This window comes from Loxodonta africana, chromosome 5 (assembly GCF_030014295.1).
Source record: "Loxodonta africana isolate mLoxAfr1 chromosome 5, mLoxAfr1.hap2, whole genome shotgun sequence".
Classification (NCBI taxonomy): Eukaryota; Metazoa; Chordata; class Mammalia; order Proboscidea; family Elephantidae; genus Loxodonta; species Loxodonta africana.
In genome coordinates, this window is record NC_087346.1 from 158,757,764 (window position 1) to 158,784,529 (window position 26,766).

General features: G+C 45.3%; 1 protein-coding gene across 10 annotated transcripts in view; it reads left to right on the plus strand.

Moving 5' to 3' along the window:
• The window catches only part of HTT (huntingtin), a 193,592-nt gene that overhangs the window by 69,327 nt on the left and 97,499 nt on the right, over window positions 1-26,766 (plus strand). For 6 of the 10 annotated variants that reach the window (XM_003411334.4, XM_064286173.1, XM_064286174.1 and 3 more), the window contains exons 10-24: window positions 830-877; window positions 3,859-3,939; window positions 5,951-6,312; window positions 13,047-13,170; window positions 13,401-13,519; window positions 15,163-15,274; window positions 15,520-15,657; window positions 16,638-16,796; window positions 16,889-16,986; window positions 17,744-17,883; window positions 18,936-18,999; window positions 19,250-19,350; window positions 19,746-19,892; window positions 22,062-22,182; window positions 26,167-26,243. In XM_003411334.4, coding sequence (XP_003411382.2) covers window positions 830-877; window positions 3,859-3,939; window positions 5,951-6,312; window positions 13,047-13,170; window positions 13,401-13,519; window positions 15,163-15,274; window positions 15,520-15,657; window positions 16,638-16,796; window positions 16,889-16,986; window positions 17,744-17,883; window positions 18,936-18,999; window positions 19,250-19,350; window positions 19,746-19,892; window positions 22,062-22,182; window positions 26,167-26,243 — 1,891 coding nt within the window. The remainder of the gene's footprint in view (window positions 1-829; window positions 878-3,858; window positions 3,940-5,950; window positions 6,313-13,046; window positions 13,171-13,400; window positions 13,520-15,162; window positions 15,275-15,519; window positions 15,658-16,637; window positions 16,797-16,888; window positions 16,987-17,743; window positions 17,884-18,935; window positions 19,000-19,249; window positions 19,351-19,745; window positions 19,893-22,061; window positions 22,183-26,166; window positions 26,244-26,766) is intronic. The other 4 variants (XM_064286170.1, XM_064286169.1, XM_064286172.1 and 1 more) reach the window with 4 other exon arrangements.

Consider the following 26,766-nt stretch of genomic DNA (forward strand, 5'->3'; position numbering starts at 1 on the left):
TTGGGGACTGGACCCTAACTCCATGTGGTCTTGGGGACTGGGTCTAACTCCACATGCTCTTGGGGACTGGGCCCTAACTCCAAGGTGAAATGTGAATACTCTTAAGGAACACTGCCCTAGAGTAGTGACTGCTGGTTTTCCTCCCAACCTTAGTGGCTGACTTGGGAATTCCCAAATCCCAACCTTAGGGTCCGACACCTAGTGGGCGTTTGGTAGGTATTTGCTGACTCACAGGACCTTTCCTTGACCACTGCAGTGTGTGTCCAGCACGGCCTTTCACTCCCAGCTTAGACAGTTAGGTTTGATTAGACAATTAGAGAGGTTTTACCTGATGTCTAATCACGGCCTCGTTTGAACATAAATGTTTGCCTGAACCATGAGCAGAAAATGTTCATATGTCTTGTTCACTGTTCTTTGTACTGAACAATCCTTTTCTCTGTGGGGTGCAGGCCTTACAGATTAGTAGAAATATTTATTTCTAATGATTGCTTTTAATGAAGGTCTGTGGTGGTATACTTGATTATTAGTTGACCAGATAATCTGCTGTTTCAAATATTTTTAATATGTCTTTTTAAATGCAATTTATTTTAGCTCATTTGACGTTCTAGGTCATATCTTCAGAACTATACAATTGAGTCTGAGTATAACTTTCATGTTGTTTAAAGTAAATGTATTGAAATACCATGTTTGAACACCTGCTTTGGAGATCTGTTCACCACATTTTCTCCAGACTTAAAACTGAATCCAGCCCTTTGAAGATACCTGAATCCCTTCTAGACTGTAGCTGCTTGTTGTCTTGATTTCATCTGTCCTTTTCTGTGATTTACAGCTGGAGGGGGTTCTTCATGCAGCCCTGTCCTCTCAAGAAAACAAAAAGGTGATTATTTCAAATCAAAGTCTCATGTTGAACCTTGCTGCTTTCTGTGTATTTTCACAGTGCATTGGACTCTGTGTCTCTCTCTTCTAATCAGATTGGTTGCACGTGTAAACGTTGCTGGAATCTGCTAACTAGGCCTGAATAGTTCTGTAGGGTGCCTTTGAAAAACTTCTGTATCAGAGCTGCTTCAGCCCAAGTTTCCAGAGCTTTAGGTCAGAGATCAGCAAGCTTTTTCTAGAAGGAGCCAGATAGTAAGTACTTTAGCCTCGTGGGCCATACTGTGTGTATGCCTGTGCCTGTGGGCCAGGAGAACTTTATCAGCAAGAACAGGCAGGCTGTCGTTTGCCCCCGCCTGCTTTGGGGATGCGTTAAGGTTTTGTAAAGATAACTTCTCTATACAGTTTGTCTGATAGTAGTCAGGAATATCATAAATAGCTTCTTTTGTTTGATTAATGACTTCGCTGATTTGGGCCTGGTTATCATTTTCCAGCCATGTTTAACTTTGTATATACTAATATGTTCTGATACAATTGATTTATTAAATCACAGTGTTTCTGGTCTAACCCAATAGCGTGGGTCCATGCTACCCGACTCTGCACTACCAGCTATTTCTTTTCTAGTCTGAATTTCCATGGGAAAAACATTGAATTCCCAGAGACTAATCCTGTTTTGTGTCATGACTTGAGTGTTTAATGGTGTCTTCCACCTGATATTATTTGCAATATTGAATCGAATCTTAATAGGACACTCCTAACATTCTAGCCCTCACTGAATTAAGTAAATGTGACCTAGAAGAATGTTCGATCAATAATAATTGGACCATCATCGTGTGGAATACTTCATCAGGTTTGAGATTCTGGTGGAACAGTGAGGCTGTTGAAAAGCTGAAAGGATTCCAGGAAAAGTGAGCCTCTCTATTCTTAAATTGTTGTTGTCAGGTGCCTTCAGGTTGGCTCTGACTCAGGTGACGCCGTGCACAACAGAACGAAACACTGCCCGGCCCTGCGCCATCCTCGCGGTTGTTGTCATGCCTGAGCCCGTTGTTGCAGCCACTGTGTCAGTCCATCTTGTTGAGGGTCTTCATCTTTTCTGCTGACCCTCTGCTTTACCGGGCATGCTGTCCTTCTCCAGGGACTGGGCCCTCCTGACAACATGTCCATAGTATGCTCCTAAAAAGCATTCTGGCTGCGCTTCTTTCAAGACAGATCTGTTTGTTCTTTTGGCAGTCCGTGGTCCGGTCAGTGTCCATGGTATATTCAGTCCTTAGATTAGGAAGCAGTTTTGGGGCATGTGGCTTAGTTATTCTGACAGTTGCCTTGTTTCCTATTCACTTTTCCAGTGACAGACGTGAAAGCTGCTGATTCCCAGCAGTGAGATCGGCTGCTTTGTCCTCGTCTGTGGGTACACAGGACACAGCCTCGGTGTCTCTCTCTCTGTCTAATCACTATGGTTTTAAAACTAGTTTGTTGTAGCAGAAAAATCTTTTTTCCCAGTGAAGTCTGCCAGTGTGTAAAGTAGGTAAAAGCAGAGTTCTCGTTGGGGTTAGGGTTTAGGGAGTGGGCCAGACAGACGGCAGCCCTGGCCTCATACCTGCTAGGGTCCTACGTAACTAGGGAGGGCTCCCTGGGACCCCTGGTTTGGGGGTAGAGACTCATTTAGATTCAGATTCACCTTTTTGAAACTTTATTTGATTTGTCACGGTAAATGACTTGTTCCGCAATAAAGAGTCCTGTCGTTGCCGTTAGGTGTTGTCAAGTCGAATACGACTCACAGCACCCCTGTGTGACAGAGCAGAACTGCCCCGCAGGGTTTTCTAGGCTGTAATCTTTACAGGAATAGAGCCTCAGGTCTTTTCTCCTGTGGAGTTGCTGGTGGGTTTGAACTGCTGACCCTTTGGTTAGCCGCTGAGCACTTAACCGTTGTGCCACCAGGGCTCCTTAATTAAGAGCCCTATTATTTAGTGTATATGAGAGTTACTGTATTAGCTGCGTTGGGACTGGGTTTTTTATTTTTTGCGTGTTTGCTATTACTGTTTCTTTAGTGTCGTGTCCGTGTAGGTTTGTGGGAGTTGTCACCCCCATGACCTGTTGAAGAGTAGGGCAATAAGAGCTTAGAAATTCGCCAGTAATTATTTCGATAGTGTCATTTAATGAAATTCACATGTAGTGTATTAATGAAAATTTAGCGAGTCAGGTTAAGTCATGTTAAAACTTTTAGTTTCTTTTTTTTTTCTTATTATTGTGATTTGGAAACCTTGAACTATAAAATGTATTTTTAGAACGTTGCCAAAGATGACAGTGCTTGATCTTAGTGCTCGAGTTCTGATGGTCGGCCATGGAGCCCAGCAAACTAAAGGGTAATAAAATAGGAGTGAACTTTAGGTATAAAAGTTACATGTAGAAGTTTTGGTGTGTGTCATTGTGAATACGACATGAAAATTCCAAGGGCCAACAGAATTGGCATTGTCTAGCCATAACTTATGGTTTTTAAGATTAAATATTGGTTATTTAGCATTAACAATAATCTAAATCAATAAGTATTAATTATTACAATATAGTAAAACCTGTGTAAGTGGAAACCTGTCAGAGAAGGAAAACCAAATATTTTCCACTAATAGAGAGGGATAGAGAAGTGGTAAGACTGCACCCTGTCAAAGGCAGAAAACCTGTGAGACCCAGAAACAAGGCAGTCCCCCGAGCTCCAGCTCTCACAGGTTCCACTGTACTTTGCTATACAGCTTCAGAATCATCGCTTTTAGCTTTTTTCCCGTATGAGCATATTGATTTTGAGAACATGATAAAAGTCCTCAGTGTACTTGGCATTCGGTACCGTAGAGGTATGAACTGGTCTGCATACGGTGCCCAGCTGTGTGGAAGCGTGAATCAGATATGCTGGTGGCTTGCCACTTAGAATGTGGATTTAATTTTTAAAGTCCTCATTTTTAGCGAACTAAAAAGGACTGTCGCTGCATCGTTTAATAGGTAAAGTGCTCTTAGGAGAAGAAGAACCCTTGGAAGACGACTCTGAATCCCGGTCAGACGTCAGCAGCTCCACCTTTTCAGGTAGCTCTCCTTCTCTGCCAGCCAGGCAGGCCTGCATCTGCTCCACTGTCCTCTCACCCCGACTCTCCCCAGGAACCTGTCTGTGGGGTGCTGCTCGAGGGTGCTGGACGGTGGCCAGAAAGGCAGCTTGCGGAAAGGGTGGATAGCTTAACCTCTTCTGTAGTGCACATGTTGGTGCGTTTGTGTATGCTTTCACGTGGAAACGGTGGATACCTCAAGCTTCTTTTATAGTGTGGATTTTGGCGTGTGTGCACGCACGTGTGTGTGTATGTGTTTTCACGTGGAAACGGTGGATAGCTCAAGCTTCTTTTATAGTGTGGATTTTGGCGTGTGTGCATGCACGTGTGTGTGTATGTGTTTTCACGTGGAAACGGTGGATGGCTCAAGCTTCTGTAGTGTGGATTTTGGCGTGTGTGCACGCACGTGTGTGTGTATGTGTTTTCATGTGGAAATGGTGGATAGCTCAAGCTTCTTTTGTAGTGTGGGTTTTGGCGTGTGTGCGTGCACGTGTGTGTGTATGTGTTTTCACGTGGAAACGGTGGATAGCTCAAGCTTCTTTTGTAGTGTGGATTTTGGTGTGTGTGCATGTTTGCATGGGTGTGTGTTTTCACGTGGACGTTGTGCTGACGTTGGCCTGTGTGTATGGGCGCGTGTGTGTGCATGCGTGTGTGTGCAGGCGCGTTGTCCTACAGTACGTGTCTGCTGCTTTCCTGCTTGGTCTGGGCCGTTTATACGTTCGGCTTATACTCCGAGCCTAAGCCGTAGGGACGGGGCGCCGGGCCGGTAGAGTGCTCTCATGATGGGCTGCGCATTGAGGGGAGAAGGGGATTACACGTTGTCTGTGGGTAGTGTGACTTGAATCTGTGTTTGTTGACAGATAGTTACCTAATTAAATTCTTTGCTTATCTTATAAAAGATGAATACTGACTAAGATGCTGATAACTGGGACAAATGGGAGTGTTTGGGTGCTATACTCGTATCCAAAAGAATATTTTTAGATAACTGAGAGTAGTGCTGCGATATTTGGGGAGGAAAATCGGAATAATTCCAGTGGTGGCTGTTTATTCGTTTATCTTACAAAATAGACATCAACTTTTTGTGATTATAAAAATAAAATTGTTAAAAACCACAAAAAATTACAAGTCTGCTGAGCACCATGAAGCTCACCAGTCCGCAGTGCCAGTCTCCTCCAGGAGCGCCCGTGGGCTTGGTGCGTGTCTTGGCCTAGTGAGTTTTTTGGTGTGTGCACATGTATGCCTTAGTGGGAATTTAAAAACCAAACTAGGAGATGTGGTGTGCCTTTATTTTATAGGAGACTGGGACTGACTAAAAGCCTTGAACAGGGTCTTGGAAGAAGGAGACAAACCCACCAGTTGCCTTCAGTCATTTCCGACTTGGGTTGACCCCGTGTGCACAGGGTAGAGCTGCTCCATAGGGTTTTCAGGTGTTGCCTTTGGGGAGCCAATCACCAAGCCTTTCTTTTGAGGTACCTCTGGGTGGGTTTGAACCATCATTTTTTGGTTAATAGTTGAGTGCTTTACAGTTTGTGCTTCCCAGGATTCTTGGAAGAAGGAAAGACCACCCCAAAGCTAGGACATTGCCGTGGTTTTTGCCCCTTTCGGAGGACTGGCGTTTCGTGACCACCCGGCTGAGTTCCCCTTTATCAGGCGGCCTCTGACTTATAAGACCCAAGCTGTTACTCCCAGCTCACGCTGGAGTACTTGCTGAAGAACTTGGAGTGGCAATGTTACTAGCCATGCTTTCTTTAGTTTTTATAATGAAACGCCATTTGAGAATACTCATAGCATTTAAAAAATACCTGTTGATAGTCCCAATTTTGTTAATATGAACTGTAGCAGAAGGCAGCTGTAGTCATTATTGTATTGCCTTTGAGGTTTACTGGTGCAAATTTCCACTCTATTTGATGACGTTTTGCAGTTAAAACGCTTGGTTTGATTCCATGTTTAATGTTATTTCGACCCTTTGTTGAATGAGCGTTGCTTTTTTCCAGCCTCCGTGAAGGGTGAGATCACCGGTGAGTTGGCTGCTTCTTCCGGGGTGTCGACTCCTGGGTCTGTGAGCTCAGCCGCCGACTCCACAGGTCACGATATCATTACTGAGCAGCCCCGGTCGCAGCACACTCTGCAGTCGGACTCTGTGGACCTGGCCAGCTGCGACCCGGCAAGTGCTGCCACTGAGGGGGACGAGGAGGACATCCTGAGCCCCAGCTCCAGCCAGATCAGCGCTGTCCCGTCTGACCCCGCCATGGACTTGAACGACGGGACCCAGGCCTCCTCCCCCATCAGCGACAGCTCCCAGACCACCACAGAAGGTCCCGACTCGGCCGTGACCCCTTCGGACAGTTCTGAAATTGTAAGTGCGCAGGGCCTGTCCTATCTCCAAGCTCTTCCCTTGGGGACCCCCTGCTTGTTCCAATCTCGATAGCAGTGCCAAGGCCGCCAGCCCAGCTCTTCCCCGGGAGCTTGACCCCGTTTGAGGCCTTCACTGGAGGCAATAGCTTGGTTTTATTTGTGCTGACTATGGGATTGAAAAATCTGATTAGTTGATTGTATGAACTCTGCCAAAATTCAGTGCATGGCAAATGTTTTAAAACCTTGTTGGGCCCAGCTTAAACAATTATTTACAAAGTCTTAGTAACCCATTACCAGCAGACCTGTGGTCTTAATGAAAATGATTAATAACATTAATGTGGGTGTTGTCAGGTGCCGTGAAGTCCATTCCAACTCACAGCGACCCTGTGACTTAGTAGAAGTGCCCATAGGGTTTCCTAGGCTGTAATCTTTACAGGAGCAAATTGCCAGGTCTTTGTCCTGTGGAGCCGCTGGGTGGATTCTAGCCACCAACCTCACAGTTAGCAGCTGAGGGCTTAACTGTTGTGCCACCAGGCCTTCTAATAGCATCAATACTGTGCGTTATACCCATCAATACTCTGCGTTATATTGACACTGTATAACTTTTCAAAAACTTTTACAACACATCCCATTTTATTACAGCGTGGGTTTAAAAAGCGGTGATCTCTGAGCTAGTGGGTCAGAAACATCTCAAGGATAGTCCAGTCAGAAAGTTTGGTACAAGTATATACTGAGCTTTACACCCCAATTTTAGTATGAAAAATTGTGTTATCAAGTTCATACTACTGAATTTATTAAAAACATGTTCTTTAGGCTTCTTTTCATCTATAAATTTGCTTAAGTCTTTTTTTTTTTTTAACTGTAGGGCTTTATATATATTTTTAAATAATATTTTATTGTATTTTCAGTGCATATTTAGACAGCAAATTTTCCCATTTACATTACTATACAAGTTGTCCAGAGACATTGGTTACATAATTCACAGTGTGTTAACATGTTCATCAATTCCTTTCTGGATGTTTTGCTTCCAGTAATCTGGTTTCCCTGTCCCCTTACTCTTTCGCCTTGGCTTTATAGTAATTGTCTCATATAAACGATCTAAAAAAAAAATTATTTAGTTTGGTGTTATTGAGAATACGCACAGCAAAACATGCACCGATCTAACCGTTTCTCCACGTACAATTCAGCGACATTGAGTACATTCTTTGAGTTGTGCAGCCATGCTCACCCTCCTTTTCTGAGTTGTTCCTCCCCCATTAACATAAACTCACTGCCCCCTAGGGTTCCTATTTAATGTTTTGAGTTGCTGTTGTCAATTTGATCCCATATATATAGTTCTTAAAAGAGCATAATGCTCAAGGCAGACATTTTTTAGTAGTTAAGCTCAAGTATTGTTTGGTTGAAGACTTCAGGGGATATGTTTGGTTGAAGGTTTAAAGATTATCTCAGGGCGTTGGCTTCAGGGATTTGTCTAACCTTTATGACTCCAGGATTTCTGGAGTCCATGAGAATTTGACATTCTGTTCTGCATTTTGCCCCTTTGGATCAGAACTCTTTTATAGAATACTTGATCAAAATGTTCAGTAATGGTAGCTGGGCACCATCCATTTCTTTTGGTCACATGGTATTACCAATTGCCAATCTGACACAAAGGGTCATTGTCTTTCCCTGAGAAAGAATACACGTGAAAGACAAACTTTATCTTCAGCAAGATTTATTTTGCTTGAGTCAAGCAAAAGGAGTCAGTGGAGGACTAAGCCTTTCCAAGAGGCTGACTCGAAAAGGAAGCAAGGCTAGGGCTTATCCGGGTTCGGTGGAGACAGTACGGTGATGAATAATTAGTGGGCTTCTTTCAAGGGGCGGGTACTTCTCAGAATGGCGGTGCATGTCAATTAGGTTGCACTCATCTGGAATCCAAGATGGAACCCGCTAATATTCAAGATGGAGTCCTCTCCGCAGCCCTTGGCCTCACTTATTATGGGATATAGTGGAAGCGCACTGATCTTTGGCACTAGATCACCATCTCCGGAGGGCTAAGGAAGGTTAAACAGCAGTCACACTTTGTTTTTCTGTGGGAGCCTGTAAAGGGGGAAGGGACTAGAAAAACACTAAGAAGGAGATAGTAATTCACGGTTGTTTCAGCCTTATCTCATGTTGACAGGGTGTGGTTCCTGTTTACCCAACTTCTAGATGGTGATCTTTTAACAGCTCTTTTGTTCCGCCAGCACAGTTAACCCTGTCTGTCTCTATGGCAGAGGAGGCAGTTGTCCGTGGAGGTAATTCACCTCGCATTCCATATCGTCCTCCTCCTATTCCTGGCTGTCCTTCTTCCCCTGAGGTTCCAGGTGAATAGAGACCAATTTTTGTGCCTTGGATGGCTGCTTGCAAACTTTTAATGCACTACACGTTGAACTGTGGTAGAAGAGAAGCAATAAACTTGTTATTAGCCCAGGTAACTGGGATGTTCCGTTGTCTCAGTCATCTAGTGCTGCCACAACAGAAACACCCCAAGTGGATGGCTTTACCAAAGAGAAATTTATTTTCTCACAGTAGAAGTCCAGATTCAGGGCATCCACTTCAGAGGAAGGCCTTCTCTCTCTGTCGGCTCTGGAGGAAAATCCTTGTCCTCAACCTTCCCCTGGTCGAGGAGCTTCGCAGGTGCAGGTACCCCGGCTCTAAAGGAAACACTCTGCTCCTGGTGCTGCTTTCTTGATGGTGTGAGGCTCCCGACTCTCCTCTTGCTTCCCTTTCCTTTTATCTCTTGAGAGATGAAAGGCGGTGTCGGCCACACTCCAGGGAAAATCCCTTTACCTTGAATCAGGGATATGGCCTGAGCAAGAGCGTTACATCCCACCCCAATCCTTTTAACCACAGGTAGAGATTATGATTTACAACACATAGGAAAATCACAAAATGGAGGACAGCCACACATGGCCTAATGAAGTTGACAGATATTTTGGGGGGACACAATTTAATCCTTTACACCCGTGAAACCATGACCCTAAACCTCCAATTAAAGAAACCAAATCTCATGAGGTTTTTGGTTGTTCATAAGCAGCCTCAGCACCTACTCTTTTTTGTTTTGTCTTCCTCGTTGGTGTATCTATCACACAGCTTTTGCCAGTTCAACTTCTTACAGGTGTACAACTTACAGCGATTACAGTCGTCGGCTGTGCAGCCCTACCCGTAATTAACAGGATGTTCCCATCAGTGTTAACCCCCACTTCTCCCTCCCTCCTGCCCCTGGTAACCACTGATAAGGTTTGTTTTCTGTACATTTGCCTTTTCTGAACTATTTAAGTGAGTGAGGTCTACATTTTTTGTCTTTCTGTGATTGCTTACGTCACTCAGCATACCGTCTTTGAACTCCACCCATGTTGGAGCACGTGTCGAGACTGTTTCTCCTACTGGCTGAGTAGTATTCCCTTGTATGCGTGTCCGTTCATCTGTTGATGGGCTTCTAGGTTCTTTCCACCTTTTGGCTGTTGTGAACAGCGCTGCAGTGAACATTTGTGTGCAAGTTTCTGTTTGAGCCTCTGCTTTCAAGTCTTTTGGGTACATACCTAGGAGTGGAATTGCTGGGTCATAGGGTAGTTCTATTTTTAGTTTTTTAAAGACTCACCACACTGTTTTCCACAATGGCTGTACCATTTTGCAGTCCCACCAGCAATGGATAAGCATTTCGTATCCCTGCCAACATTTGTTATTTTCTGTTTGTTTCTTAGCCATCTTTGTTTTTGTTAGGTGCCGTTGAGTTGGTTCCAGCTCATAGCGACCATATATACAACAGAACGAAACACTGCCAGGTCCTATGCCGTCCTCACAATCATTGCTTTGTTTGAACTCATTGTTGAAGCTGCTATGTCAGTCCATCTCGTCGAGGGTCTTCCTCTTTTCCACTGACCCTCTGCCTTACCTTTTGACCATGAATGCAGCACCGTTCCTCTTCAGTTGTCATTCCTGGCACCTCCTGGTTGTCCAATTCAAAATGCCTAATACCAGTCCATTTCAGCTCACTAATGCCTAGGATATCGATGTTTATGCGTTCCATTTCATTTTTGATGACTTTCAGTTTTCTCAGATTTGTATTTCATACATTCCACATTATTTGTCTTTTTGTTGTTTAAGTTGCTGAAATTTTACTTATATTTTTATTAGATTCTTGTCAGATAAATGGTTTCTGAAGATATTATTTGGACTCTATCTTGTCTTTTCACTTTTTGGGTAAGGTGTTTTGATGAATGAAAGTTTTTAATTTTTAGGAGGTTTAAGCTCTTAATTAAAAAAGTAAAAAGAAAATTTTTTTTTTTTTTGAGGTTGCCTTTTAATTTGTGCAGAGTTTTTGTAAGGTAGAAAGGAGTTGCTGGAATGAATGCAGAAACGTGGAACTACAAATAGGAGAGGGAGTGTGTCCCTACTGCTCACCCTTCAGGTGGCTGTGTAGATGTGGTTTCTAAAGGTAGTGTGAGTTTTTGTTTGCTCAGCTGGAGAAGCGGGTTCACCGTCAGGGTTTTTAGCTAGAGGACCTGGAGGAGGAGAGGTCAAATCATGGGCAAGGTGGGAAACCTTTTAAGTCAGGAAAGGGTAAATGGATTCTCATTAGCATGCAGGGAGAAGGGAAGGTGGGGCAGTGCTGGACTCCTTAACAGCCACTCCTGGGGAGAAAGGTGGCAGTCTGCTTCTGTGAGGATTTACAGCCTTGGAAACCCGATGGCACAGTTCTCCTCTGTCCTAGAGGGTCGCTGTGAGCCCCTCAGCTCGACAGGGACAAGTTTGCTTCGTTTATGCTTTTGTTTCACTTTTGTAAAATAACCTCATTTTTTTCTTGGCTACAGTGGTGGACCCCAGGCTCTTCATCTCACTATTAGACTTGCTGTTTATCATATTTTTGTTGAAGTGCAGGTTTCTGAAAGTAAAATGATACTATTGCTGCCGCCCCCCTCGCAGGGACTCGGGCACGCAGTGAGGGTGTGGCTGTGGTGGCCCTGACCTGGCCCCTGCCTGTCCCCTGCCGTCCCTCCGTGCTGTCACCAGCACTTGTTCTCGTGCAGCAGTAGACGTGGACCTGGACTTAGCCCATGGCCACGGTCCCACCTCAGCCCTACCGAGTCAGAAACTCTAGGGGGGCTGCCCCCAGGTGACCTATCGCGTGCTGGAGTTTGTGGACCCCTGAGCTGGGGAGCCGCAGCGGCGTTCCCAGGCACCACTAATGCCCCCTTAAGACTCGAGTCGGGAGCTCAGCTGCGAGGTGCAGGCACAGAGTGGGTGGGGAGTTGAGATTTACCCAGAATTGGGATTCAGCCTAGAGAGTCAGATAAGGCAGGAGAGGCCAGGCAGTTAACGGCCCATGTGAGGGTGTGCTGACGGTGGTGGACTGTGAGTTTTGAGTTGGGTGAGGAGGGGAACGGTGTGGCAGGACCAATGCCTTATTGCCGGTGTGGCTGAAGGGTGAATGGGCTGAGGTTGGCGCCAGAGGGAACAAGACAGGAAGCAGCAATTGGAGAGTGAGTGTGAGATGCCGCAAGTGAGTTAGGGATGGTTGCAGGGGCTGCTGATGACAGGGTCAGAGGTGTTCCGAAGGGGTGGGAACTGACGGCCAGCGGGAGATAAGATGGTCCTACGGGCAGTACTGACCCGAGCGCTCACTTAGCTCATCTGACTGGCCTGCGGGTGCAGCATCATCGCTCAGTTAGTTGCAAAGGAGTCTCCGGTTATTTGCTATAGTTGACTTGAGCTCTGAGTGGTGGCGCTGGGCCCAGGGCCACGGCTCTCACTGTTGAGGGCCTGAGCCCTGGGGGCGCCCACCAGCATGAGAATTTTGGCCGTGCCCTGTACTGGCTGGGTAGCCTGGAGCAGTCATGTCCCTTCAGGCCTCAGTTTTCTTATCCATAAAATGGAGCTGATAACAGTACTTGTGGCCTAAGTCTGTTTTGTAGGGTAAAGGACGTAATACCCGTGAAGCACTGAGCATCCTGCCTGTGGCACAGTAAGGTGTTCGATGAGTGTTGATTGTCGTTGTGACGGAACGCCCTGTGTTACCCGTTGACCAGCTCAGCTGTGCTACCTTGTAAATTAACCTGGGGGTGGAAATCACTGCTTGTGTTTGACCGTGTAGCTTATTTTTTTTTTTAATTTTTTTTTATTGGAGAGGACCCTGGAAAGTTTTTTTAAGGTGATATAGAAAATAGAGTTTATATCAGCCATTTGTTAGTGGTTTCAGAGTCCACCACACAGTTTATTTTTCAGTAAACTACACAGGGAATTTTCAGTGGGTATGAAAAACTTTGCAATATGGAATCATAAGGTATGCTTCTGGCTAAACACATGAAACACCGTGCCCAAAAGTCAGTGGATTCAGTCCCAGCAGTTTAGGAGATAACCTGTTAGATTATTAGGTTTTTGTCCAGAAACTTTTTTTCTCACTTCTGACTGACTTGTCAAATTTTACTTTTACGTGAAGACAAAGATTTGTGTTTGGACTTTTTTGCGATATCGTGAAGAGAAATTTCCGGGTAGAAGTTTTTTTGGAATTTTTAAGACTACACAGCTTTTCTTAACGTGCTGGTAACGTATAATCGATGAGACCTGGAGGATTTCTGCGCGTTTGTTCGCGTGCTTTGTGCAGGTGATCCTTTTGGCGGTGGTGGTCGTGACTTTTATCCTCGCACCTCCATTTTGGGGGGTCTGAGTGGGCGCCACGCTTCAGGGGTTCTCACAGCCGCCTTGCCTGTTTAGGTGTTAGACGGTGTGGACAGCCAGTTCTCAGGAACGCAGATCGGTCAGCTGCAGGACGAGGAGGAGGAAGTAGCTGGCGTTCTTCCCGACGAGGCCGTGGATGCCCTCAGAAACTCTCCGGTCGGTGCGTGCTCCTCTTCAACCCTGGTGCTTTCGCTTATCTGCGCTCCAGGAAGAAGTGTTTCCGTGTCTTTGTTTTCTGAGCATATGTAACAGTTGAGGATTAGCCATGCTTTTCCTTCATGTACGCCCTGTACTTCCGTGTTCTCTCTGCGTAAATACGTGTTTGTGTTTTAATTGGAAGCCACTGGTTGTGCAGACTTTTCGCTTAAGCTGGATTCTCTGTCTTTGAAGCCCTTCAACAAGCGCGTTTACTGACCGGCATGGGGCACAGTAGGCAGTCTTCTGACGGCAGTGTGGATAAATTCCCAGCAAGAGATGAAGCTGCTGAGCCAGGTGATCAGGAAAGCAAGGTGAGGCCACTGGGCTTGTTTCTGACCACATGTGAGTTTGTGAACCACCCTGGCTACTGTCTCTCTTCCAAGCCTGTTGCTTTCCCAGTGCCAGACTTCTCCTCATCTCTTTCCCTGAGACGTTCTGACCTCTTCCTAGGCCTGCTCTGCCTTTGTGGTGCTCCAGAGGCCAGAAATTGCTTTAGGTTTTGCCTCCTTTGAGGATCCTTCCCAGATCCTTACTTATTGCTACCTTGCTAGATACCTGTAGCTTTGACTTCTTGAACCATTCATTTGATGGTCCTGCATGGCCTTGCAGCAGCTCTGGGTTTTGTTGCATTGTGTTGTTAGCTGGCATCAAGTAGCTCCCCAACACAGGTGACCGTGTGCGCAACAGAACGAAATGCTGCCTGGTCTGCGCCATCCCCGTGGTTGGTTTCACATTGGACCTTGTGATTCAGAGTTGTTTTAGGCAATTTCTATTGGTATAATTCAGTGACACTGATTACCTTCTTTAAGCTGTGCAACAAATCTCACTATCCTTTTCTAGATTATTCTACCACCATTAACATAAACTGAGCGCCCCCTCAACAAAAACTCCCCCTTTCCCCCTTCTTCCCACCCCCGGTAACCACTAGTAATATTTGCTTATTTTATGTAAGCGACATCATACAGTATTTGTCTTTGCAACTGAGTGAGCTCAGCGTGGAGCCCTGGTGGTGCAGTGGTTAAAGCTCTTGGCTGCTAACCGAAAGGTCGGCGGTTTGAACCCACCAGCTGTGCCTTGGGAGAAAGATGTGGCAGTCTGCTTCCATAAAGGTGACAGCCTCGGAAGCCCCCTGGGGCGTTCTGCCAGGTCCTGGAGGCTTGCTGTGGACTGGGATCAGCCGACAGCAAGGGTTTGGAAGCTCAGCGTGATGGTGTCACAGTCCACCCATGCTGTGGCGAGCGTTGGGACTCCACCTCTCTTCACGGCTGAGGGGTATTCCATTGTGTGTGTACCGCGTTTTGTTTTTCCATTCTTCTGTTGGTGGCATTTCGGTTGTTTCCACCTTTTGGCTCTTGTGAAAAGTGCTGCAGCGAACACTGGTGTCATAGAGTTTTGAGTGGTTTTAAAAATATCTCTTTATATTGCTTACCTTTTCACATGGAAGTTTCCTGTCTTCACAATTAGTTTTAAAGTCTTCGAGGGCAAGGAGTGGTGTTTTATCATTAGATCCTTAGTAGATGCTCAGTCAGTATTGTAACCTTCAGCAGCAGCTTCTGGTTCCTGTCATAGCAGCCTTACTCCCTCTGGCCTTTGGGTTTTCCCCAGGCCCTTCCCCCAGGTAGTGACCATGCGTCCTGTGGAAGGCTGCTCGCGTTTACTCCCTGAGCAGCCTACTCTCAACATGCCTCTCACCTGCCCTCCTTGCAGGGTGCCCTCCCTGTAGACTGAGCGTATCCCTGTCGCGGCACAGGTGCCATGGTGTCACTGCTGCCTTCTGACACGTCTGCTTTCCGTGCATGGTGACCTCTATGAGGTCAGGCACAGAGACACGCATCTGTGTGTCCCTAGCACCTAGCATAACTGCTGTCTGGAACTACTTGTTGAATGCACTAATGAATGAATGTGTGGTCCTTTGATTATAAGACAAACAAAACACCAGTCATCTCTGTTCTAGCCTTGCAGAGTCAAAGGTGACATAGGACAGTCCACTGATGACGACGCTGCTCCTCTGGTCCACTGTGTCCGCCTTTTATCGGCTTCGTTTTTGCTAACTGGGGAAAAAAACGGTGAGTTCAGAAAGACAGGTGCAGAGATGGAGAAGGCAGCTAGGTCCCAGAGGTCACCTCGGCGGCCAGGTTTTTATATTCTTAGTGCAGCAGAGGGAGTGAATTTGAGGGTGAACTTTGTTTCCCACTGCCTGCTGGGAGATGGGCGGGTCATGGGGACAGATGGGCTAGTGGATCTGGTCCTGGTTACGTGAAGATGAAGTGTTTGCTGCTTTGAGGCACGTGACCCCGGTATTTCTCTGCAGCACTGGTCCCAGATCGGGACGTGAGGGTGAGCGTGAAGGCCCTGGCCGTCAGCTGTGTCAGTGCAGCCGTGGCCCTTCATCCTGAGTCTTTCTTCAGCAAACTTTATAAAGTACCTCTCGACATCGCGGAATACCCCGGTATGTTGAAAGTTCACATCTTAGTCCTCGTATTCAGTCATTATTTTGAAAACAACTTCAAATGGTCTTGACTTTTTTTTTCATTTTAGGGCAATAAATGTTCAGTTAATTTGGACTTTGGTGTGTCTCCCTAAAACATGTACACAATAATATTTAGATTTTTGGACCTCCATTGAATACAGTGTTGTAGTTGACACACACACAATCAAAAGTAGAAATCTGGGGACATATGTGCGTGTTGGATTTATATGAATCCAAGATACAAGTTGTGTCTAGTCCTAATTGCCTCCACTCTTACTCATAGACAGGTGTTCACACTCACAGGCAAGTGTTCATACTCACAGGTCAGGTGCTCACACTCAAAAGCAGGTGTCCGACTGTCAGGCAGGTGTTTGTTCACAGGCCAAGTGTTCACTCGCAGGCAGGTGTTCACTCAAACAGGCCAGGTGTTCACTCGCAGGCAGGTGTTCACTCGTAGGCAGGTATTCACTCACAGGCCAGGTGTTCACTCACAGGCCAGGTGTTCACTCACAGGCAGGTATTCACTTGTAGGCAGGTATTCACTCATAGCCAGGTAGGGCTGAGGCAGCAGCTGCTTTATGTCTCCCATCATGCACACATTTGGAGGCCTGCCTTCTCTTTCTCTGTCTTTGGGGACAAACTTGTGTCGTTGAATACATACGATAATGCGTAGCTTGAGTTTTTCTAATCTGTTTTTTAAATTAAAATCTGGAATTTAATCTGAAAATTTGGAATCATAATCCAGACTGTCAGTAGTGTTGAGCTGATACCAGGGGTGTGATGAATCTAGAAACCTGTAAACCCCCAAACATTTTTATCACTTAGGATGATTATAGTCAAGTCATTTCTAGATTTGGATAGCCCCTCCCACGCCTTCTTTCTTGGGGATTAAGCTTGTACTTTGAGTGAGGACGTTGGCGGTGAGAACCGTATCATGGCTGGGCACTTTGTCTCCCCAGAGGAGCAGTATGTCTCAGACATCTTGAACTACATTGATCATGGAGACCCTCAGGTCCGAGGGGCCACTGCCATCCTCTGCGGGACCCTCATCTACTCCATCCTCAACCGAGCCCGCTTCCACGTGGGTGACTGGCTGGGCACCCTGCGAAGCCTGACAGGTAACAGCAGTGTGTGCACTAGTGCCTTCTCTAGATGGCATTCCCAAGGCCACGTCTGAATGAAGGTGTTTGTTGCTTGTTCCTCTGGTCAGGAAATACGTTTTCTCTGGCGGACTGCATTCCTTTGCTGCAGAAAACCTTGAAAGATGAGTCTTCCGTTACTTGCAAGTTGGCTTGTACAGCAGTGCGGGTGAGCATCTTTTGTGAAAGTCATTTCTTTGATTAGTAGAAATTTTCTTGTTGTTATCATTAAAATAGGAGCTTAATAGAAAAGACTTCTGGAGATTCTAAAGCTCTAAACAATAACGTATTCACCTTTCAGCTTAAGAAAGAAAAACATTGCAAATAAAGCTGAATCGCGGTAGACCGAAGTTTAAGTTGTAATTCCCAGAATGTTCGTTTGACATGTAACCAAAACGAAACCCGTCGCTGTCAAGTCTATTCTGACTCATAGCAACCCTATACGACAGAGTAGAACTGCCCGTAGGGTTTCCAGGGAGTGGCTGGTGGATTTGAACTGCCGATCTTTTGGTTAGCAGCCGAGGTCTTAACCACTGCGCCACCAGGGCTCCTGTTTGACATATTGTATCTTTTGCAGACGGGCATATTTAGAAATACACTTTGTAAGCATTAAGTGTAAAATCTGTGTTTTTTTTTTAAATACTGCTAGGCCATAGAACGTTAAAACTTAAGGTGAGCCTTAACGATGATTTAATCTAACCTTTATTTTTAGCGTACAAGCTGAGCTGCCCCAGGTAGAATTGCCTCAGGTGGTAGAATGTTGAACCTTTAGACATCAGCTGCTTCATGGGTCACAACTGGCCAGCCAACAACAATAGACATTTACCTGAAAAAACAAAACCCAAAAACCCCATGATCGTCAAATTTATAGGACACCCCCCTTTTTAAAATTCCACGGTCTGGCAGAAGTGCCTCCCTTGTTTCAGCACTGTGTCATGAGCCTGTGTGGCAGCAGCTACAGCACCTTAGGCCTGCAGCTGGTCATCGACGTGCTCGCGCTGAGGAGCAGCTCCTACTGGCTGGTGAGGACGGAGCTCTTGGAAACTCTCGCGGAGATCGACTTCAGGTGAGGAACCAGAATCACTGCATTTACGGAGCAAAAGCGTCTCAGAAGTTTGAGCCTGTCATTGGGGTCCAGGATGCGGTGATGGTTATCAAGTAACCTGTCTCCTAGGAATCTCAGCGGTCTGGGTGGTGACAGCTGGCGGTTGCTTTTGTCTGCCGTTGGCTGTTGCTGAACTTCGTCCTGTACGTAGGATTTTAAAATACAGGCACGGGGTGGATTTTTCTGTTATTCTCAGTCATTAAAGTGCTCTGCACAATGGGAATGAAAGATGAAAGGACTCTGTGGATTTTTTCACCTTTGTCTTAAGCTCTTAAAACTTTGTATCTCATACCAGTTCCCTTAGAAAAGAATGTCCCCGTCGTTGTACAGCACTCGGGTAACAGAGCTGATTTGTGTTTTGTTGAGCTTAAAAATAGCTTTCGGGGTGTTGCAACTTTGATTTTCGAAGAGTCTTAGTTGGAGATGTTTTCTTTCAACACTGTCTTTTAGAAGGGAAATTCTACCTTTATTATCCAGGTTTTCTTTTTTTTAACCCACCATTTACAGAGTGCCTGTTTATGTGCCGGGCGTTAGACAGGTGTCCTACCTGGGTCATTTCATTTAACCTTCAGAAGGTCTCCTGCGAATTAGGTCTTGTTCTTACACCCATTTCACAGATGAGGAAACTGAGCCTGGGAGGGAAGTAACTTGCCCAAAGCCACGCAGCCAGTCAGTGGAAACTGGGATGCGTCTCAGGGCCCACCCCACAGTCACTGAACTCCTATGCTGTGTGTTTGATCTAATTCAGCAGGGCATTTAGGGTATTTCAAAATAATAAGTGCTTGTATGGGTTTTCCAGAAAAAAACAATTTACCAAGTAATATCATACTGAAGGGAATATAAATTCTTCTAATTTAGAAAGTCAGTCTTCCTGTTGTCCGAATAAGTGGGCCTCTCAGAGCCTTCCATGGGCTTGGGCTGACGCCCCAGGGAGCATGTGTTTCATTGTCATGTCTGTCAGGGTCTCCTTGGGTAACTGGATGACTTCATTGTGGAAATATGCTTTTTGTCAGGTTGGTGAGCTTTTTGGAGGCAAAAGCAGAGAACTTACACAGAGGGGCTCATCATTACACAGGGGTAAGTGATCAGACTTTGTGATGGGGCTTTCACGTTCGGGAGTGCCCATTCCAGGGCCTTACCTAAAGGTGTTCCATTTCTTTGCAGTTTGCTATAGATTTGTTTCACAGTTTGTATCACAAAAGTTGTGGTTGCATGGTGTGAATTTAAGACTAGTAGCCTTGAGGCGTTCCTCACTGGCTTTTCAAAATACCTAGAATTTATTCACATAGAGAGGTCACGTGTGTTTTTGTTACCTTTTCCTTTAAAGCTTTTAAAACTGCAAGAACGAGTGCTCAATAATGTCGTCATCTATCTGCTTGGGGACGAAGACCCCAGGGTGCGGCATGTTGCCGCGGCATCCTTGATGAGGTATTTACCAAGTGTCTTTTCTCTGCGTTCACTTTTTTGGTTGGAGTACTAAGCGGTGGGAGAGAGGGAAGAGGTAAAGGATACAGAGCAGTATTTCTAGATCTTCTGAGCTCATTTTTGGCCGCTCTACGCTTAGACTGTCACAGAGTTCACTACCATAAGAGCCTAAAATAATGAGAATTAAAACAACAAAATCCTAACCTGCCGTTGTTAAAGCAGTGCAGGTCCCTTGTTGAACTTTTGGGCTATACAGACAAGCACGAGGAAGAAAACAGCGTCAGTGGCCGCCTCTGGTAGGCAGTTTTGTAGGCGGCCATACCTGGCGCGGGAAGGCGGTGAAACACAGGTGAGTCTCCTGGACTTCCTTAAGTAGATAAAGCTTCCTTTTGTGTTAGGCTTGTCCCAAAGCTGTTTTATAAGTGTGACCAAGGCCAGGCTGATCCAGTGGTGGCCGTGGCGAGAGAGCAAAGCAGCGTCTACCTGAAGCTTCTGATGCACGAGGTGCAGCCCCTGTCCCACTTCTCCGTCAGCACCATAACCAGGTACCGCGCCCTCCTACACCTTCCTTTAAGGCTTCAGTCTGAAACAGCCTTTTCCAGGGAAAAGCCGTAGGGCGGGGTGTTTGCATCGATGGTCTTCCCGGACAGGGTATTTGTCTCTTTCAGGATTTACCGCTTCTGTTTTCAGCACTGCTTCGGCCACACAACAGTGATTCACAACTCTTGTAGTTGGTTCCTCACAGTCCACACGCAGACAGCTGTGTTTTGGTGCACAACCCCTACATTATGCTGCTTTATGTAAAAGCTTGTCCACGTAAGCTTTTCACTCCATTCGTGGTTAAAGTGCTCAGCTGCTAACCGCAAGGTTGGCGTTACGAACCCACCAGCCATTCAGCGGGAGAAAGACCTAGCAATCTGCTTCTGTAAACCAGTACAGCCTTGGACACCGTATGGGACAGTTCTGTCTGTCCTACAGGGTCGCTGTGAGTCGGAATCGACTCAATGACAACAGGTTTTGTATTGAGCATGGTAGTTCTGTCACTCCCACGGACGTTTAGGTGAGCATCAGCGTGTGGTGATTTGCAAATGCCATTATTTACACTGGTTGTGAGAAGATTTTGAAATCAATGTCAAGGGCTATCATAATCCATTCTTGTGTGATTCTCAGCTGAGCAGCATAGACTGTAAAAATAACACAAGTAGACGTGGTCTTACGAGGCTGTAGTTTTTCTCTAGAATTTGTTTACAAAGAAGGCTGCAGAAATGCTAACAAGCCAATGCCTTGTTAGCCTTCTGTCCTTAAATGCTCTTTTACACGTTGGTTTTATATGACACTCCTTTCTACTCAGTGGCAGTTCTTAAAAACTGAAACTAAACAGCTTCTAAGTTTGACTGATCACTTGGTCTTTTTTTTTCTGAATTTAGAACTCAGCTTGTTAAATTTTGAAGTCATTGTTCCACAATAAATATCAACCTTTTTTAATGGAAAGACTGCGGGGGTAGAAAACAAAAGCAGCAGCCTCCACACACATGGAGATAATTTCTTGGCCACCGTAATATTTTCTTCTCAGAGAATTTTCTCGTTCAACCTCATAATTGACATCTTCTCTCTCTGAAAAGATTCAGGATATATGTTCCTTTAAGATAAGTAGAAGCAGAGTAAGAGTATTTTATTATCAGGGATTTGACAGGCTTAGAGTGCATGGCTGTTTTCCAAATGTCATTTTAGAAAGTGAATACTTAGATACCAACAGAGATGAATATTTTTTTTTTATTGTGCTTTAAGAAAAAAGTTTACAAATCAAGTCAATCTCTCATACAAAATCTTATATACACCTTGCTATGCATTCCTAGTTGCTCTCCCCCTAGTGAGACACCACACTCCTCCTCTGCACCCTGTATTCCCTGTGTCCATTCAGCCAGCTTCTGTCCCCCTCTGCCTTTTCATCTCCCCTCCAGACAGGAGCTCCCCACATAGTCTCATGTGTCTACATGAGCCAAGAAGCTCAGTCCTCACCAGTGTCATCTTCTATCTTGATGAATATAATATTTAATTGAAATTGTTTACTAGCTACTATGTTGAAAAGGTTCCCAGTGACAGCCGTACCCCTGCCTCTGACACACAGTCGTCTGTTTGGCTCTTGCGAGATGAACAGAATTCCCAGGTGTGCAGCTGTGTTTGCCCTTAGCTCCCTGCTCTGTTGAAATCTATCCGTGAATATAATGGAACGTTCTCCTTACTTGTGTTGCTGAGAGCCTCTAGTCAACAAGGCGCTGTGAGGGATACAAAAGTCAGTCAAGCACGAATCCTGTTTGGGCTTCATTTAAACAGTCAGGGAATTAGAATTTATCCAGAACTGTGACCGGGGAAAGGAGTTGGCATGGGCCACGAATGGAGTGCAGCGAAAGTGCCGTGGGCGTCCGGTGGTAGAGAGGGGTTGCCTTTGTCTTCTCTGATGTGTAGAGATTCTGGCAAGGGAAGGAGGCAGCTCTGCTCCAGTGTTGCACCGAGGGGTGTGGGGTGGGTGGAGGCGGGGTGGGGGGAGAGTTATTTTGGCCCTTTTCACCAGTAATGACCAAATATATTTCCGTCTCTAATTTAACCTGTAACTCCTCTTAGCCTGTAATTTTAAACTCTTAAATGCCATTTGATGTTTAAAAATACCGTAAACTTTAATGGTGTCTTTTAAGTCTCCATATTTTTCTTGCTAGAATCTATAGAGGCTATAACTTACTACCGAGCATCACAGACGTCACCCTGGAAAACAACCTTTCCAGAGTGATTGCTGCGGTTTCCCGTGAGCTAATCGCGTCGACCACTCGCGCACTCACAGTAAGTCCTTCCTGGTCGGTCTTCACGGAATTCATTTTCAGTATCTGTATGGTCAGTTCTTAAAGGCTGAGATCCTTCAGTTAGCACTCTTATTGATCTCTGGGGCTTCCTAAGGAATCGTGCATCTGTGAATAGGATCTTAGTTTATTACAACAGGAATGTTATGAGAGTAATACGTGCTCGTTGCAAAGCAAAGAGGATCAGCCAGTATGGAGGCATAAATAAGTATGAGACCAAAAGCTGCCGTAATCTTATCAACTGAGATATGTGATGTTCCCTTTTTGGTGTAACAGCTTCATTGCTGACGTCAGATGGATCCTGGCTGAAGGCAGAGAATACCAGAAGGAGGTTTACCTGTGTTTTATTGACTACGCAAAGGCATTCGACTGTGTGGATCATAACAAATTATGGATACCATTGCAAAGAATGGGAATTTCAAAAGGCTCGTTAATTTAAAATACGTATTGTATGCTTTGGAAATGCTGGTGGCATAGTGGTTAAGTGCTACGGCTGTTAACCAAGAGGTTGGCAGTTCGAATCCGCCAGGTGCTCCTTGGAAACTCTATGGGGCAGTTCTACTCTGTCCTGTAGGGTCGCTATGAGTCGGAATCGACTCAAAGGCAGTGGGTTTGGTTTTTGGTTATTGTGTGCTTTCTTCCTGTTCCTACTCCACTTGGGAACCAGTAGGTCTAGCGTAGCAGACCAGGCTTCGGGTTAGTGGTACGTCTTCCTGTCAGATGACGACAAGCGTTCTCAGCACGGAGACATCAACAGAGCCTTGAACTGGGAAGCAGGCTGTTTGCTAGGCCTTCTGGAATTGGACCTCAGTCTGTATCCTGTGTGTTTGGATCTTCTGTGTGGGCCTCGGAGACCAGCTCAGAGCCCACTGCTAACCCTGTGCTGGGGAAATGAGGCTGTGCTGCTAAGTCTTGTTTCTGCTCCTGTGAGGCAGACTTTTTGGAATGGAGTTACTTTCCTCCAGCCCCAGAGACATCACAGAGCTGCTGAAAAGGTCAAAGGAGAATAATCAGGTTGAACCTCCTGAGGTTGCCGTTTTTACAGGTCAAGAAAGGTCAAATCTTGCTAATTTCATGTGGCTCAAACAAACCAACGGCGGGTCTTGAAAAATTAAAGGTCCTAGTGGCTAAGAGCTCAGCTGCTAACCAGAAGATCGGCCATTTGAATCCGTCAGCCACTCCTCGGAAACCTTATGGGGTAGTTCTGCTTTATCCTGTAGAGTCACTGTCAGTCGGACCGACTTGAGGGCCCCGAGTGTTTTTTTTTAATGTAATAGACAGTAAACTTCCTGACTGTACCACTGAAACTGGTTGTGGGACTTTTCTGTTTTCACAGCTTTATTGAGATACAATTCACATACCAGACGATTCACCCATTTACAGTATACAATTCGGCGTTTTTTACTGTTTTCACAGGGCTATGCAATCCTCATCGCAATCGTAATTTTGTGGGACTTTTTGATAAAATTATTTCATCTCTCTGAGCTGCTATGAGGCTAACTATACCTCCATGGTTGTTATAAGGATTAACAGAGCTAATGTATGGACAATGCTTGGTGTGGTGCTTGGCACGTGGCAACTGCTCAGCTTGTGAGGGAGTGCTTAGTTCATGATTGAAACACTTGGAAAATTAGTTGTCACTGTTGTCGGGTGCCGTCAAGTCGATGCTGACTCATAGCGACCCTGTGTGGCAGTGGAACTGCCCGTAGGGTTTCCTTGGCTGTAATCTTTATGGGAGTAGATTGCCAGCACTCCCTCAGAGCCATTGGGCGGGTCTGAACTGCCAACCTTTCCATGAGCAGCCCAGCGCTTAGCCGTTGTCCCAGCAGGGCTCCTGTAAAATGTGTACAAATGAGCCGATGCCTAGGCTGGTGGCTGTATCAACTGATGCTGTCTTTCCAGATTAATACTGGGTGACATATGGCACCTCCTATGTGCCAAGCACTGCTGTCAGCACTTTTCACACACTGGTTCATTTAAGTCTGGTACAGCCCTATGGGGATGAGGGGGGTATTATCGTTCCCATTTTACAGATGAGGACACCGAGTCACAGAGAGGTTAAGTACACTGTGCAGGTTCACACAGCGGGTAAGTGGCATAGTTGGAATTCACACCGGGCATTTGGCTCCAGAGTCTGCTAAAAACCATGCGTTATACCACCAGAGCACACAGGTTGGCACTGTATCTGTATACGAGATTAAGTACCTATCGTGTGTTTGGTAATACGTCAGAAGTTAAAGATACCTCTGATATGATCGACTCAGTGACCTCGTAATATATACCAAGGGAAGAAATCAGAAATGCCAACAGAGGTTTTTGTATAACATAATGACCTGTATCATTATTTTTGATGCCGAAAATTGCAAAAGTACCATAATGTCCAAGAAGGTAAGAATGGTTAAATTTTTTACGTATGTAGTATTTGGCCAAGGATTTCGTTTTACTTGGATCCACGATTAACACCCGTGGAAGCAGCAGTCAGGAGATCGGTGGCTGCTGCAAAAGACCTCTTTAAACTGTAAAAAAGCAAAGATGTCACTTTGAGGACTAAGGTGCACTTGACCCAAACCATGGTCTTTCCAATCACTTCATTTCCATGTGAAAGCTGGGCAATAAATAAATAAATAAGGAAGACCGAAGAATAATTCATGCCTTTGAATTATGATGTTGGCAAAGAATATTGAATATACCATGGACTATCAGAAGAATGAGAAAAACCTGTCTTAGAAGAAGTACAGTCAGAATGTTCCTTAGAAGCAGAGATGGTGAGACTTCATCTCATGTACTTTGGATATGTTGTCAGGAGGGACCAGTCCCTGGAGAAGGATATCCTGCTTGGTAAAGTACAGGGTCAGCAAAAAAGAGGAAGACCCTCAACAAGATAGACTGACACAGTGGCTGCAACAATGGGCTCAAACATAACAACATTAGGGAGGATGATGCAGGACTGGACAGTGTTTCGACCTGTTTTACAGAGTGTTGCTGTGGGTCAGAGCCAACTCAATGGCTCTAACAACATTTATCACCTCTTAATATGATGTTTTAGAGAATTTTAAAAATATGTATTTAATAATTTCATAAATACATAAAATTTAATGTAGTTATATTTAATAATATGCATATGGGGACTTCAGTAATGAAAAATAATATTCACATGTATTCATTCCTCACATACTCAGAAAAATGACTGGCAGAAATTGCCAAAATGAACTTTAGGATTGTGGATGATTTTTTGTTTTCTTCTTTGTGTTTTTCAAATATTTGCAGATTTTCTAAAATGAACAAATATACTTTTATAATCAGAAAACACAGTATTATTCAAAGAACCAAAACCCAAAGCCATTGACGTCAAGTCGGCAAGGAGCACCTGGTAGATTCGAACTGCTAGCCTTATTGGTTAGCAGCCGTACCTCTTAACCACTACACCACCAGTAATTTACTGATTTGCAGGTTAATCTTCATGTTTGTTGTAGAAAATGCTGACTTTTGCCTTCAGGCCAAGTCTTGGTAAGGAGGGAAACATTGTCTGGGCTGTGTCTGGGTTGTTCAGCAATTACTTACTGTGCGCCTGTGTGTGCCGGGACCACTGTGGGCTGGGGATGCAGAAACCAAGAGGATGCCGGCCTGCTGCTTCCTGGAGTCAGGCAGGGAGCAGACCTGAGCAGCTTAGCAAACCAGGGGGCAGGGAAGGACAGTCCAACTCCAGACAGAAGGACGGCAGCCCGGCCGATGTCTTCTCTGCAGGCTGGCCGGCCTGTCGTTGAGCTTGTTCCAGTTATGCGGTTGTGTCTGTTACGGTGTGAATTTCTACCGTGCTGGAATCAGTATCCTAAGGGTGGAAGTCATTCACAGGTCTACACTGGTTTTTGTATTGTTTGTAGTTTTTACAAAGGGTAAAAGGAAGTTGGATTCAGTAACCTTTTTGATGGCTGGGTGAGGCTTTATTGTTCCTTTCTTTCTTCTTTAGTTTGGATGCTGTGAAGCTTTGTGTCTTCTATCAACTGCCTTTCCAGTCTGCGTCTGGAGTTTGGGTTGGCATTGTGGGTATGTACCTCCCCTCAGTCTGCAGTGACACCACAGGGACACTGTTACTGGACCCCTGTTTTCTTTCTCATGAAGTATTTTATCCATGTGGCCTTTTGGAAAAATACCTGAGCAAGTACTTGCTTCTTCCCTTTTAGTTGTGTGGAAACTGGTGCTGCGAGCTCTTGGGGGACACCGTTGTCATTCTAATGGCGGTCCAGTGCTCACCTGAAGCACTTTTGGGGATTTGAGGATATGATCTGTAGGTTCTGTCATGAAAATTTCACACGTGCTGGCATGATTCAGTCCACAATTATCCAGTGTACATTAAACATTTAGAAACATTTTTTGCTTGAAATCAAATGTAACCTAAAACCAAAAACCAAACCCGTTGCCATTGAGTTGATTCTGACTCATACCGACCTTATAGGACAGAGTAGAACTGCCCCATAGAGTTTCCAAGGAGCGCCTGGTGGATTCGAACTGCTGACCCTTTGGTTAGCAGCCATAGCACTTAACCACTAAGCCGCCAGGATTTCCTAAA